This window comes from Clytia hemisphaerica, unplaced genomic scaffold, assembly GCF_902728285.1.
Source record: "Clytia hemisphaerica strain Z4C2 unplaced genomic scaffold, Clytia hemisphaerica genome assembly, whole genome shotgun sequence".
Lineage (NCBI taxonomy): Eukaryota > Metazoa > Cnidaria > Hydrozoa > Leptothecata > Clytiidae > Clytia > Clytia hemisphaerica.
Window position 1 is genome coordinate 291,152 of NW_027103682.1, and position 16,283 is coordinate 307,434.

At 35.1% G+C, this 16,283-nt stretch overlaps 1 protein-coding gene across 1 annotated transcript; it reads right to left on the reverse strand.

Moving 5' to 3' along the window:
* Nucleotides 1–3,335: 3,335 nt before the first annotated feature.
* Nucleotides 3,336–16,273, reverse strand: LOC136803799 (formin-binding protein 1-like). The gene is made up of 12 exons (XM_067060524.1): nucleotides 16,170–16,273; nucleotides 15,540–15,655; nucleotides 15,311–15,364; nucleotides 14,405–14,615; nucleotides 13,486–13,590; nucleotides 13,153–13,281; nucleotides 12,194–12,343; nucleotides 5,620–5,793; nucleotides 5,138–5,262; nucleotides 4,756–4,882; nucleotides 4,219–4,462; nucleotides 3,336–3,499 (listed from the first exon to the last, which is right to left on the reverse strand). The coding sequence occupies exons 1-12, from the start codon at nucleotides 16,194–16,196 to the stop codon at nucleotides 3,363–3,365; spliced, it is 1,599 nt and encodes a 532-aa protein (XP_066916625.1). The 5' UTR covers nucleotides 16,197–16,273; the 3' UTR covers nucleotides 3,336–3,362.
* Nucleotides 16,274–16,283: the final 10 nt, after the last annotated feature.

The window sequence follows — 16,283 nt, forward strand, 5'->3', positions numbered from 1 at the left end:
TCAAGAGGTAATGTGTTTGAATTTCCTTCAAACGCTGCAAAGGCTGCAAATTCGTGACCAAAGATTTGTAAATATAGGTTTTTGCAGGGTTTGTACTGTAGGGTTTGCAGTGACCAATAGTATCTTGCCTGGAATATGACGTTCAAAACCAGACATTTCGATAAAAAATTTTAACACCGAGATGCATAAGAGAAAAAGTTTATCTTTTCTATCATAAAAGTAGGGTTGGTGACCGTAGACATTAAAATTCCTACCGGGTGACCCACGAAAAAGTTCGGACCTTTCTCGGCGTCTTGAGGCCGAACAAATGTCCCAAAGTGCTCGGAATTTTGGTATTTAAAAAGTAGATATCCTAACTTAAAATTTGAGCTATCACTTTTTAAATTTGACCAACTAGTTCTCTACTTATGACCTTTTAAACTCAAAATTCTCTTTTCGGAAAGTGTAAAAAACAAGTAAAAAAGAGGTATTAAATTAATGCAATCAATTAGAAAATCTCTTATAAATTGACTTATTTAACGAGTTTTATGACATTAATAATTATTAAAAACACCTTTTAAAGTAGTTTTTGTTTAAACCAAGACTAGTTTTTATCAAAATTGGCACTTTCAAGGAATTTTCTCAAAAACTGTATATCAAAAACGTCTAAAAATACCTAATTTGATACCCCTTTTTTACCTGTTTTTTACACTTTCCGAAAAGTGAATTTTGAGTTTAAAAGCTCATAACTAGGGAACTTGTGCGTCAAATTTAAAAAGTAATGGCTCGGATTTTAAGTTAGGATATCTACTTTCTAAATAATAAAACTCCAAGCACTTTGGGACATTTGTTCGGCCTCAAGACGCCGAGAAACGTCCGAACTTTTTCGTGGGTCACCCGGTATTTTTCTACTATCATATCATATAATATTCCATAATATGCTAAGGTATTACAAAAATAATTCGAAATAGCTGCCCTTAAAATTAAAAAATCATAAACTATCAATCAAGATTTTTGTGAAATTTGGAAACTGTTTATTTATTTTTGTTAACTAAATTTTCAGTTTGGGCAAATTTGGGTCGATAACTATTTAATGATTTTGCAAGTCCTAGATATAAAAAAAAATTAACAAAAATTGTCATTCAATAATCATTTTTAAAGTAAATATAATTACAAACTGAAAATTTAAGTAGTAGCTCTAACTTTCAGATAAAACTTGCCAGAATTTCTGTAAAAATAATAAATGTTCGGATGGGTTAAAGAAAATTTGACTTGACTTACATACTTATTATAACACATAAGAAGTTAGTCAAAATGTGAAACGATAAGTGAGAAGCATACAAAAAAATGCATTACATGGGTTCATTTTTCAGGAGTAAATTAATTTACTACTAAAGATAATAGAATTGGATCTATATAAAATTTTCAGTCAAAATTACAATAAAATCCCTATATATTTAACTTTGTTATTTTTGTACTATTATTGAAAAATTGAAAGAATCTTCAGATTTGAATGTTTGTTAACATCACTGATGGGCGGCCATGCCAAATTAAATTAAGTCAAGACTTTGTCTACTGGCTGGTTCAAATCCATCATAGATCATAGATTTGGGGTCGAAACTTACAAATAAGAGCCGCCGATAAAGGACCATAATAGCAATACCTTATTGAAAAGTTTGATTAGAGAGTTACTTACAAGAAAAAGAGGGACATCAGAGAAAAGTGACACACGTACATTATAAACTAATCTATATAAGAAAACAAAAGCTATATCAAAGAAAAATAAAAACTATATAAAACTATAAATTCCCTTCTGTTTTGCCTTAAAAATTTAATTTGTAATTTTTTATGCCTAATACCAAACCATTGTAATGGTGGTATGGACATAAAAAATTTGTAACAATTTTCCATATTTCAGGCTATTCTAATTTTAAGGGGTAATGCACAAATTAAATATTAACAATACTATCCATTATAAATTTTCCGTAAGCTTTTCTGTTATCTATGTTTTTTGAATCGTGCCTAAAGTCTGATCTGAGGGTATGATTTCCTTTTATCCTCTCCATTAGTATGACATGCATTTGAAATTATGATTGTTTTTTTTTTTCATTCCATAATCAACCATGATGTAATTTCTTGAGATTCAATCATTCTATTGTGTCCATAATTCAATGCACCATCATCACATCATTGACATTGCATTACAATCGTTTGTTGACAGAAAGCAAGTTCTTCAGCATTCTTTCTAAAATGTTAAAATACAGTGATCAAAGTTTCATGGAAAGTTAAATAATTATTTTGTTGAATTTTTAACTAAATTCTAAAGGCAGAAAAAGTCTCTTTTTCCTGCTTTTTCTACTTCGCAGAGACTAGGCTGCACGCATCCCCTCTGATATGTTTTGATATAAGGACGAAAGTACTGTGAACGCAGTAAAAATAGAAAAGTCGTCACTGCTACCAGAATCAAAGTTACCACTCACTAGATGGTTAGTTTAAAATAGCCTGGGAATCCAAGCGTTAAACTTTTTTCACAGTCTAGTTTATGATATTTTTGCTGCTGGTTTAACGCTTGGTGCAGGTAACTCGCCTGCAGGGAGATTTTTCCCTGCAATGCAGGTTCGGCCTGATTGGCCAGCTTTCGGCGTATTACTTAGCAGTACTTTCGCGCGCATTTTGATTATTTCGATGCGCGCGCATAATTTATGGAAAAAGCTGACTCTGCAGAAAAAAGGAAAACAAATGAAAAGGAAAACATAGATTCATTAGGAAACAAAATGGCTGTTGGCTGGATGTCTAAATACATGTGGCTGATGTTTTGATGTTGTTTTTAATAGTTTTGAAAGTCTTTAGAGCTTGTGAAAGAGTTTTTATGGTAAATTGATTATGTGTGTTTGCCTGGGTTTCCAAAGTTCAGAAACTCTGTCGACAAGGGTTCACACACAGACTGTTTATAACATTCTGTGCCAGACTAATCTACCTGCACCAAGCTCTATAATTTTAGAACTTTGTGTGGTGAGGTATTTTTTGTTTTTTCTAAAATTATGAGCTTGGATTCCCAGGCTAAGTTTAAAAGTACATTGGATTAGGGCGTTGATATTGCTTTTTTCTATAAAAGGTGGGAATTGCATCCTTACTGAAAATATGTCCCATAAATAGAGTTCTCAGTATTAGATTTCATTTTCAGACTTACAACTTGACGGATAACGTTTGACTCATAAATACAAACAAATAGCATAAGTATAACCAATTCAAGATTATGAAATTCATTTCTAACAAACATAGGGTAAAGTTTTCAGACTTAATAGACAAAGCTACATCATCTTGACCCGAATCCAACAAGCCTGTAATAATCTTACCACGAGAGAGGGAGGGGGCGACACAATTTAGATCTTCTGTATATAAGAAGTAGGGATGTATCCTTCTTCGTCTCCCCTGATAACACGAGTCCACCCTCCGTCATCATCCTCCGTAATAACTAACTCTTCTCCGGCGAAAACTGTCATCTCGCCTTCGTTCGAACCTACACACAAAAAGAATAATAAACAGTTAGGTTACCATTTTTATTAACAAAAAAAAAACTTTTCGCAAATATTTTTTCAAATTCGTTTTCTAGGAACATTCATTAGAGTAAGTGTATTCCATTTCATACATACATAGCATGAGCTTTTCGTGCAAACTCATATTTCAAATCAAATAGGCTTTTCCAGAAAAATCTTTTACCCCCACTGTTGAGGATATTGATTTTTCGAAGTATCGAACCCCCCGGATATCCTACTTTACTTTATTAGTAAAGACCCCCTGGATATTCACTCTTATAAATATGCTCAACCCCCTGGATATCATCTTTCATAAAGATGCTTACCCCTGGATATCGTATTTTTTACTTGAAAAGCCCTTTACCCCTGGACATCCACTTTTGAACAAAATTCAATAACACCCTGGATATCCGATATCCTAAACAGGGGGGGGGCGGACTATTTCTGGAAAAGCCCAATATAAAACCTAGCTTCTCAATCTTAATGATAGCATTGGTGACAACTACTTCTGACAATGTAACAAAAGGTCAATATTCAAGACCATGTTATATAGCAATAGATTTTTTAACTGACATTTATAGAGAAGATAAAGAACTTTTAAAAGTGAAATGAAAAACCCATATTAAGCCAAAACTTATTTAAAGTATGAAAAAGAAGAAGCAAAGCAGGAACAAGCAAGTTACTGGGAGAATTAGTTTATTACCTCCAAAGTCGTAAAGAACACTGCATTTGATATCATCAAATTCATCCTGAAATTCCCCTTGCGCGGGTAGTGGAGGAGGCGGTGGCGGTGCTTGTTCAGCCGAGGGCGGAGGCGGAACATTTTGATGTTGCTGAAGTTCAGGCTGCTTCGCAACGGGTGGCGGTGGGAAATCATTGGTACTGGCAGTCGAAATGGTTGAAACGGGGCGTGGGTTGCGAGAATCTTTAAGTGCGTCTAAATAAGCCTATTGAAACGATTCATGAAATCTTTTAAAACAAAATCGAGCAAATCCTAAAAATAATATAATTGTAACGTAAACTTAAAAATGTCTCTTTCTTTAATTTCCCTATCTTACAAGAATCAAAAAGTAAATCAATGTTGCTGAATCTGCCCATTCATTATGCAATGCAATGTCTAGCCAGGGAAATATCATCGAAAAAATGAACGAATCCTCCAATGAACGAATGAAAAGAATTTTGTTCTGGAAAGTCAAACGAGCCGATTGAGATTTTAAATTAAAGCTTGAAATCTACCAACCTGGTACTGAGAAAGAAGGTTTTTCAAGCGCTTGATTTCTTTATCGGAAGCATTGAATTGATCTTGCATGGTGTTTCCATCACCACCGAATGAAGCGGTAGTGTCTTTCATTTTCATCAAAGCTGCCCTGTTTAAATGAAGCGAAGAAAAAATTTAAATTAAGTCTATGTCACGTTGTATTTGAAGTCAAAATGCTTCTCAAAATAGGTTTAAACGCTTTAACCAAAAAGCAAATTTCAGTGGGGTTAAAAATTTTGGATAAATTTTGTCATATTTCAAGGGATATCTACAAAATTTCAAGAATTTTTTTCTGGCTTGATAAGGTTCGTCCATCTCCCTGTATGGATTTTGAACGGAACAGCCCATTAAAAGTATTCATTACATAGATTTTTCTTCGTGAGCAATTTGTTCGGTCAATTCATGGATCTTTTGGTTGTATTTCTTCTCTCGTTGGGCGATGGGCAATTCCGAAAACGTGTCCGCGATGTTAGGGTCAATAATTTGAGACTGGAAAAGAACACATATTTAAGAGATTTCACCTGTCAATCAACTAAATAGGCAATTTCTTACAAGAAAATTCTCTACAAACAGTTGTAAGAAGAATTTATAAGGTTGAAAAGTCGTTTCCCTAAATCTTAGACGAAGGAACTTACAAAGATGTTCCATGGCCTACTCACACAATTCAAATTTATTGTTTTCTTTATCTGCACTCTTTTCCCCTGGTTTTTACCTCTTCTTCTACTTGTCAGAATCTTATATTTAAAAAAATGACCAGGTTTGAACATGCCCAGTCAGTTAAAAGTTGCAAAATTAAGAATACAAATAAAACAATACAAGAGATGATTATAGATTAGTGTGATATACCTTTTCCGTCTTTCCTCTGGTAGATTTCCCAGCCTTCTTGCTTCGACCACCACCAACATGCGGAGAAGGGGCTAGACTGTTTGTGCTTCCATGTGGTTTTCCCCATTCTTCAAAGAGCAAGTCATGGGGTGGATATTCACCGGTCTTGTTACGATCAATCACTGTCAACGAATCCTAAAATCCAAAAGAATCATGTCACAGGATGCATCGCCGGGATAATCTTTTTGAAGGAATGACGGTAGAGTTTGCTATTCCAGAAGGGGTTAGACATGCTGTCCGGAGGGGGGGGGGGGGTCAAAATTCACTGTGTCTGGGGGGCAAATTTCAAAAAAATGTTATATCCTTCATCCCCCATATTCAATTTTTTTCTGGACAAGCCCATTGTCAACAATTGTTCTAGGTATAACACATGATTTGGAGGGTGAGTTATTTTTTTGGTTACAATATTTAGATCTGATTTTTCCGTCGTAAATGAAAACATTTGATTACAATTAATGGAATTCATTTGGCAAAATTCGACTTCTGGCAAAATCCCTCTCTCTGCAATTCTGTCTTTACATCGGGCAAGGTGACGAGCCTCATTATAGCCTGAACTAGAATTATGGCAGATTTTTTACATTAAAGATTTTGTTTTTTAATAAGAGTGATATCGTTTTCTTCCTCATCAATTTTAATTCACAAGCTTTTTCACATTGGATTGACACATCCGTGTCAAGATTGGCCAGAAACAGGAAAAGAAAAACATTTTTTGCTTATATCAGCATTATAACAATAGTAAGACACCGTCCTGATATAAAACATGTGCCTGATATGAAACATGTGCCTGATATGAAACGGGTACACTCATGTAAAAACAAAACCTTTAAACCCCTATACACCTTTCCCGAGATGTTGCTATTTTTTAAAGGTTTTGAAATCACATCAAAATTTCTATGTTTGTAATTGTATTATAGAGACGAATCAATCCTGAAAATTTGAGCTCAAAAGCTCTTTTCTATCACTATCTTTATTCATGGTCAAATGTCTCATAAAAAATCGAAACATACAGCCCAGCCTCGTTTTCATTTAATTCTATTGTTTATAAAATAAAAGTTTAATTCAAAATAACTCAAAAACAGCACAGATGTTTTTTTACCAAAGTGAAACACTTTAACATTGTAACAAAAAAGTCGAAAACATCTCCGGAAAGGTGTATTTAGAGGTGAAAATACGTTTTTCCAATACAAAACAATACATCGGCATTAACGAGTTACAAAATTAAAATATCAATTTTTTCCCTTATATTCTTGTCACGAACATCCTGATCGAAAATGAAAAACATACAATACATTTAAAATATTAACATGGCGTCCTCCAGCTTTTTGGTCCCCCCTAATAAGAGCTAAAATCCCCCATCTGGCCTTTCCCCCCCACCTGTCTTTAAAATTCGTGCTCCCCCCAATTGGGAAATCCCCCTAGCCGTATTGTATAAGGGTTGCGAAGTGATGATCCAGACTCGCCTCAATTCGCAAGCTACAATAGCAAAAAAAAAGACTCTCAAAATCCCTAGAAAGACAGGCTCATAAGCCTGAATGCCCAAACACACCAGGAAGGTCTGTATTTATCATATTACTCCCCCACTAGGTAGAGGACTGAATATACCCCTAATTCGCCTTTCTCCCCCCATCAAGCTTGAAAATTTCACTTCCCCCCTGGCACCAAAATCTGATTCCCCCCCCCCCCATCTTCCTGGGGGGGGGGATGATCCCATGATTAAATAATACATATCCAAAAAGAATGTTAAAATCCCCATCGAGCGTCATTCATTTTGTAAAGTTAACGACTTTTAGTCAAAAAGATTTAAAAAAATATGTTTATTTCAATTTTAGTACTGAAAATGAGCCTGAGATGACGACACAATGTGCAAAATAAATCAAAATTGGTGCAAGTCAAAACTATAAAGATACATCTGATTTTTACAGACAGACTGGAATTAAGCAGTCCCTAAACAATCCTTACAGTGTATCCAGCTAAAAGAAGACACTTGTAGTGCGTTCTATCAAAAGTACACCCTTACAGTGCATTCCTAGTGTTTCAAAAAACCTACCCTTAAGGGCGGCACATGTCGCGGGACCATATGAGTGCCCCCTCCCCCAGGGTATGAGTTTCTGTCTTTGTGTGCCTTTACCCAGGTCTTAGGCCGATTATTTTCAACTTAGATTTTATTCAAGTTTAGTTTTTCTATGTTCATTATTCAAAGCATATCACCTACTTTCATATTTTCAATCAATTTCTCACATGTCAGGCCTAGCCTAAATTCTCAATTTTATTTCAACGACTTAGTTTGTTACTGTATTACTTTTCAGTTTGAACGCTTGTCAATAATCACCAATACAATCAATCAACTCTTGAGTTACAAACACAGCTCTTCTATGCGCTAAGGCTACACATTAGGTTCAATTTCGACTCGAGAATCTTTGGATATCTCTTTTGAGAGCTCTTCTCAAATCACGTATAGTCCGTAAGAAAACAATCGGGTGGAATGCGCCCACAAAACAACAATACAGGCCCATGATAAACGAGAAACATTGCCACCCCTCCTTCGTAGGTTTAGCAAGTAAGCAATACGTGAACCCTAAGTTAATGGGTAAAATGAGAGCTTGGTTGAAAAATAACAGGTAGCCGACTTCTTTATTCTTTTTTTGTCTCTGGTTTAGAATATCGATCTGTTCCGCATTTTCACCGTGTAATCGAGAAGTCAATCGTCTAATTTCAGCAATTCTTTGCCGGCCTTTTAACTGGATGTAGTAAGTAAAGGGAAGCTCGATACTATGCATGATCCACGCTGTGACAACAAAACAGAAGTTATGTACAGGTCGATCCATGAAAGGACTCCAGCCATTACCAACTGTCGCACCATGAAAGACCAAAGCCGCTACCCATGTCGAGAAAATCACACGAAAGACTTGCTTTTTTGTCACAATAATATGATAGTTTAATGGTAGATGGACGGCGAGAAAGCGATCAAAGGACAAGAAAATCGTCGAGAGTAGCGACTCAAGAAATGAAGTTCTGACGCAAACCAATGCCAACGCCATGAAGGCTTCATTACTCCCATCGAATCTATTATAAGTTGATATCAGGATAACACAAAACAAGCACGTCAGATCAGCCAAACACTGATTGATGATTAAGAAGTGAGACGGTCGATGTAACGTTTCGTGTTTACAAATTGTCCGAATAACAACTACGTGACCGATAGACGATATTAAACTTGTGAAGGGAAAGACCAACGTGAATACCGCGATTGGTACACAGCTTGCATTGATTTGGCTCGGCACTAACATTATTCTATTCAAAAAGAATGATTCATTTCTAGAATTTCCACTGACGGTTGAAATAAACTGTCTAGTTTCATTTGGCCGCTGCTCTGTAAAATTTCTCATATTAAACAACACCATGGAGGTATAAAGAAACAGGAGAAGTATGCTATTGTAACCATGCTCGCCCTACGATTAAAAATATTACGAGGTATGCATGCTCATAATCTCATATATCGTGCATTTTTAATGAGCTCTTTTGTTGATAGGTAAAATCTTATTGGCTAACTTAAGTGTTGGAAATAAGATGGGACGAGATTCATTGTTTCTGACATTGGTGTAAGAAAATATTTGGATTAAAAAAGGGCCTGTAAACTTTGCAATCCTTCATCAAATGACAAGATTTTTCGTTCAACATTTTCTTCAAGGTGAACTCTATTGCTTAATACTTTCCTCCAAAATTCTCCAGCGACTTTTTGTCTACAAATTGGGTCTGAAATTGTGTGTGCTTATAAAGATCTTTTCATTTTCTGGCTTGAGAAAATATCTTTTCAAAACAAAATTTAATGGATCACAAAATTGAACGCAAACTTATTTCGTGGAGCTAAATTTTATTTTATTCTCGTATATTAGAAGGCTGGAAATCTTCGATGCTGATAGTAAGAATGTTCAGAGCAAACTTGAGTTCTACTAAAAAGTCGTATTTCATCGGGCGAGCCTAGAATTTCTTTTGATTTATTACATAAAAGAAATCAAAAGACTTTAACGACCAATTACCGACAAATTCATCTCCTGTCTTTCTTTATACCTCTATGACAACACGAACCTTACAGAAGAAAGTTTTGGGAAAAAAACTTAACCACTTTTCTTATCTTATTTTTCTCACTTTTACAACCAAAAAAAGTAAAAATGGGAGATTTTCAATGGTTGCAGCATGGTACCTTAAAGGAAGAAATTTTGGCGGGAATTTAATTTGGCGGATTGCTGAAAAAGTTTTTTCAGAGGGAATTTAATTTGGCGGTCAACTTGAAAATTTAAATTTAGCGGGAATTTAATTTGGCGGACGAAGGACATTTTTGTCAAAAAAAACACCATTTAAAAAGGAAATATCTGTTTAAAGCCTGAAATAGCACAAATTTGGGGGGATAAATAAAGCAACTTAAATTTGGCGGGAATTTAATTTGGCGGATGACGAAAAAAATTAAATTTGGCGGGAACTTAATTTGGCGGATTTTGACCAAATCCGCCAAATTTTCTTCCCGCCAAAATTTCTTCCTTTAAGGTAGCACGAAATAGAAAATAATTCCATACTTTTTTTCAAGTAAATGTGACATCAGAAAATTGTAATTTATGCCCGTTATAATTTATTCTTTCATGAAATCGAAATTGAAAGTTCTTTATTCAATTGCTATGTATTGGATGATGATATGCATCATTTTCAGCCGAGTCTGGAATAATTATGAAATCATAGATGAAATCATAGATCCCATTTTTCCACCAAAATACCAAATGATTGATGTTGTTGGCTGGGAAAGTTTGGAAAAGTCCTATTTTTCACATCTTCACAACTTTCATAGATTGTCATGGAAATGCACTTTTTTGAGAGGACCTTAAATATACCTCTGATGATGTGGTAGCACTTAGCACTTAGAAATTGATAAAGGTAAAAAGCATTGGTGAAAATCACCTCCTTATATACGGTTGGATTAGAGTTCCCAATACACCTTCTTGACCGTAGCCGCCAATTGCCGCGCGGGCATTTCCCCCCCCCCCTTAAACTCGATCCAATCCTTTTTTGACACCTTTTTCTATTGTCTATAGGTGCGAAAAAAAGACTGGCACGGTTTTAGGGTGGTAAAACAAACAAAAAAATGCCCGTACGGCAATTGGTGGCTACGGTCGAAAAGGTGTATAATATGAAGCAGTTTAGACCTTATGGTGTTTTGTCTACTTTTCAGCAGTTTTAAGGTCAAATTCAATGCTACTCGGACATTTAAACTTATTGCTTGTTAACTTCTAAGTTGCGTGAAAACCATTTTTAATCATTTTCCCTTTCACCTTTCCAATATTAGAAGGAAGATCAAACTTTAAATTTCAAGAAGTTCTTATCAGATCGTTATGCTACTGATATCTTTTGTTCCAAACACAGACCAAACTAAACCTACTTTGTAAAAAGATCTAAGGCTCATCATTAGAGACATTTTCACAGTGTCGGCTGTCCTAGACGAGGGATTTTAATTATCCCAAAATCAGCCGAAAGAGCCATGCCATCCCTCGTTTATAATTATGGTTTAAGAAGGTTACTTCCCCAGAAGTATTGCTATTAGTTTTTCAGTGCTGTTTTTATCATGGAAATTCCAGTCCGTTTTTTGGTAGCCAATCAAAACGTTTAATTAATGAAATGAAATCGATTGGTCAAAATATATTCATTTCCGCAGGATGATTACAAAAAGGAGGGTTTTCCAAATCACCGCTAAGGCCAGTCTCCACACGTGCGCTGCGATCGCAAGTTTTCGAGCAAAGCTTCCATGTTATTGGTCAAAAGAAAAACGAAATAATTCCATTGGCGCGATCTGACGTAACGGTTGAAAAAAGTTAATCAACCATATAATTAAATTAGAACGTCGATCATTTTTTTTATGTGATAATTTTCCAAAGGGTAAGACGATTTTTGAATTTTGAGAGGGTAGATTTTTTTGTCAATCCCCTGCTAGTGTACTAATCCGCGTCAGTCCACTGCAGTTCAATAGTGCCTATGGTAAGTTAACGTGAGTTTCAATAAAAAATTAACAACGTTCCGATGACGAGCTACGTAAAAAAAAATACCAAACATTTTAATTGTAAATTTTAATATATCACGTCAATCATTAGCCAACACAGCGAAAATGATTTGTTTTTTTACCAGCCTAACGATACAATCCATCCTGTGGGGATAAAAATTCCTATTAAAATCCTGATGGGGATAAAAATTCTATTGTTCCAAGGTAAAAAAAAATGGTTTTGTGGTGGGGATGGTTTTTTAGACATCGACTTTTCGAGTGGGGAAGAAAACAAAGCTAATTTCCAAGGGCATTTTCCCACCGGGGACGAGATTTTTGTCAAATTTTCCAGTGGGGCTGGGGTCCCAATGGGTCTGTGACACAGGGGTGTATCAGTGGATCTTGAATCCTTTTAGATAATTCGAAAGATTCCAGTGGAAGATTTTCGCTATCAGACAGCTATAGAAAATAGTGCTTTCATCAGTCAGGCCACGTCAGGCCATTATTGATCTTTACCTTTCCAGGGTCACAAGTATCACCAGCCTTGACCATTCCGTCCAAGCAAGCAGTGATGATAGGTTGCACTTTACGCATAATGTTCGACATCTCTTTGAAGTAATTGGCCAGTTTTTGAACACGATTCTCTTCAGGTGTCTGAAGTTCTTTCTGTAAGACAAAATAAAAGGTCCCTCTAACATTCATTAAGCTTTTAACAAATTGAATTTAAAAACAAATGATATTACAAATTCTTAGTTATTACAAACTGTTAAATTCATTTTAACTTCCTCCGATATTGAAGCTTTGGGTATTCTGTTCTGGTAAGATTGGTTTTTAAAGAAGATTGGGAAAACCTATCCGTTTAAAAAACACCATACGATTTCACCCAGCAAAGCCCAACGAAATTACGGCTTCTCATTGTTCAACTATTTTGATAAATAAGAAAAAATTATCAATCAAGTATTTGCGTTTGGACGGAAGGAAGAGTTATGAGAATACGACAATCTGACCGGTGGCACTAGCCCATTATGTGACTTTCGATTGATTTAATACAATGGAAAAGCCGCCCCTTCCGCAGTCCCTTGGTTCCCTATGGGTTTTTTTTACCACTATGAAATCTATTTAAAGATCGACCCTTTTAATCACGTACCGTAAGACTATGTTCAGACGTTACGGTTTCGTATCGCTTCGGTATGGTTTCCGTTACGGATCGAGAGTGTTCATATTGGTTTCGGAGCGTTTCGGAGCAAGAAAACAGAACATTTCTGTTCCAATGAAAATAGAGAGGAGCAAAACTGTTTCGATCCATTTCGCTTTGTAACAACTTCTTTTTTGACGTTTCAAATTTTGAAGTCCACACTTGTTTTGGAATCGTTTCCTTTCGGAACGATACGGAAACGTAATGTCTGAATATGGTCTAAGTCCGAAAAGAAATTATCGAAAACAAAAAATAACAAAACAAAACAAGCTTTCTTTACCATGACGGTGTTTGGGAAGTCAGCTTGATAATATAGTTGTTGTGTTTTATTGAAGTTTTCAAGCGCATTCTGGTAGTCGTCTTTACATTTATCCATGTGAGCTTTCTTATCCTGAGATGTCTTTTGGAACTGGAAAAAAAATGGTGGATATTTCACCAAAATTGTATTGGGAAAAACAGAATTGATGAAAAATGATGTAATGCTAATAAACAGAAAATTCTAGCCTTAATTTAGCCATAAAATCTATCACAATAAATAAATAGTTACAAAAACCCGAAATGGTGAAAAGTGTGTTATCATTTATTGGCGTAGATGATTTGGCTAGAAAATTACCTTTAAAATTTGTGCTTTTGTCATATCCAAGCTCTGCGTTGCTGTTTCGTAATTTTTGTAAGCGGAATTTGAATCATCACTAGCCTTTTCGTACTTTGCTTTCGCCTGAAAAGTAAATAAATGAAAAAAAAATTCCCCAGCTTTCAAAAGCAAAGACTGAAGTATAATTCCTTTATCAAAAGAGAGCTAATGTATATTTCACACGGATAGTCTACCAATAGGACTTTTAGACAGATTTTCAATCCATACTATAGACTCAACGTCCAGTCAGCTAGGCAATCTCTGGACTGAGTTGTTTCCCCTGGCAGGTTGTTGCTACTATTTTAGTAAGTCTCGCGACTGCATTTGAAGACAACCAGGTCAGAGGCATCGAGATTCATATTAGGCAATTTCTCAATCCAGGCCTGTCCCGACCAAGCAACATCTTTCAATCGGAGTTTTGTTGAAAGTGGTACTCTATTGATACAATACTGAATACAGTGGAACCTCTAATTAGCGAACACCATCAGAGAATAGGGTTAGTGTCCACTTATTAGAAGTGTCCGCGTTTTAGAAACTTTTCCATTTTGTGCTTTTTGTATAAGGTACTATTAAGGTATCATTAAGAAATTAAGTCTAAAATTTTGGTCCGAAGTGCATTTCTAGAGACGCTAGGACATGGAAGAACAAGAGAATGATTATTCAAATGCAACAAATTTAGTTTTTATGAATCATAGTAGTCTTGAGGTCCCTGTAATCTATAACATTAGGTAAAGTTTTAACAGTGAAATGGCTTCTTAACGGGTACCACCGTCAAATTCCCATCAAATATGGCGGATATAGCTTTGGCCAAGATTTATAAAGGTCAGTGGTCAGGGGCTAAACCAAAGACCGGGAACTAACACTAAACCACTTGGCCATAAATAGAATTGCTACCTACCACATTCAGTGCTTTTTGAAGTTGATCCAGATGACTCTTCAGATCGTTCAAATTCTGAAGAGCCTTTTTCCTCTCATTTTTCGATTGACTGGCTACATTGTGCATGTCATTTAGAACATTGTTTTTAGTTTCTTCTGCAATAACTTCTCTTTGGCCAGCAAAGTCATCTGTCTCTTGTAGAAATTGTTTGAATGCTTGTTGATATGTGTACCTTGTGGGGTAGAACGTATATACTTTCGATATAGTGAAAGGCATGAACTAATTCGAACGAAATTTACTAAATCAAGGTTTTCCAAATGCATTGTGTAATTGCCTGGAGCATAATTCAAATTGCAGGATGATTTTTAGAATCAAGACCAATAGGAATTTCAAAACTTCACTCAAACTTCACTCAAAACTTCACGCATTTCCGAGAGTCATAGTGATGAAAAAAAAAAGGTTTTGACTTTGTGAGTCCTAAAACGTCAACAAAAAAATGTTTGCTTTATACTTTTTTTTATTTTTTTCAGGAGAAGAGTATTTTGAAACCATTAAGGCGGGTATTTTGAAACTATCCAGACTCGTTAGGAGTCTGATTCATTTCAAAAGGGAAACACATTGGTATCAATATTGGAAACTTTAAGGACTATTTCATTGTGACAAAGTTAGAGAATTAAAGGAGGAAGGGAGAAAGCCTTCTTGCTCGCGCTTCATTAAAGCCTGCAGAGATAAATTTCAATACAGAAATAAAAGTAAGGGGAGTCTCTATCAGACATATGTTTTAGAAGAAGAGCTTTTGAGCCAATTAAGATCATAAATAAAAACAACCTGCTTTTTTAGATAAACCTTTAACGGGGGAAATATTGACATTTAAAATACGAAAATAAAATAAGAAAACTCGAATAGAGTTAATGAAATTAAACTTACGGTAAAATCTCCTCGGTTTTCTTCTGTTTAAATTGGTATTGTTTGACTAAGCGCCTAGAGTGAAGCAAAAAAAATAGACCATACAATTCAAACATCATTTTTCCTTTTTCTTAAACTACAGAAAAGTTCAAGTATTCAAAAATTATTAGACTTGATAAAGAGCATTTGACGCCCTTAAAAAGATATTTTACAGATACTAAAAATGGAATTCTCCCAATTTATTTCTCACCTTAAAGATTTTGCATATTCCTGTTCAATGCGAATCCTTTCCTTCACAAAACTTGCACATCTTTCCAAGAAATCTATACCATTACTTGTGTGTTTCTCGACAATATCACGTTGGTCCTGTTGCAAATAAAAGAGTTTAAAGAATCTAAATTTTAGGTTGCACATTGAAGCAAAATTTAAATAACAAGTACGAATTAGAATTCTGCCAGTATTAATTCTATCATTATGAAATATCATACTTAACTTTTCTTCGTCTTTTAATTCATGATATGCACCATTGCAATGTCTTCCACGGACCCAACAGCTGATTGGTTGCAAGTGACGTATTGAAAAATTTTACATCACTTACAACCAATCAGCTGTTGAGTCCGTGATGTAATGTCAGAAGACATTGCAACAGTGCATATCATAAATTAAAAGACGAAGAAAAGTTAGGTAAGATATTTCATAATGATAGAGCTCTTTTTGTTTTTTATAACGATGAAAACAGAGGAATCAATACAAATAGAATATGACGACGCGGTCAATTTTTGCCTTAAAATTGTATCTTTAACTCTATTACTCTACTGAAAGATATTTTACATACGCTGGAAACTATATGTACTATACTGAAAATAAACAAAAAACTTACCCATAAGTCTATGCCCCAAGTAGCCATAACTTTATGATTAGACAAATATCAATTTTTTCTATATATGAAATATATTGTTACAGCTATAAAAAATGAACGAAAATACATAAAATA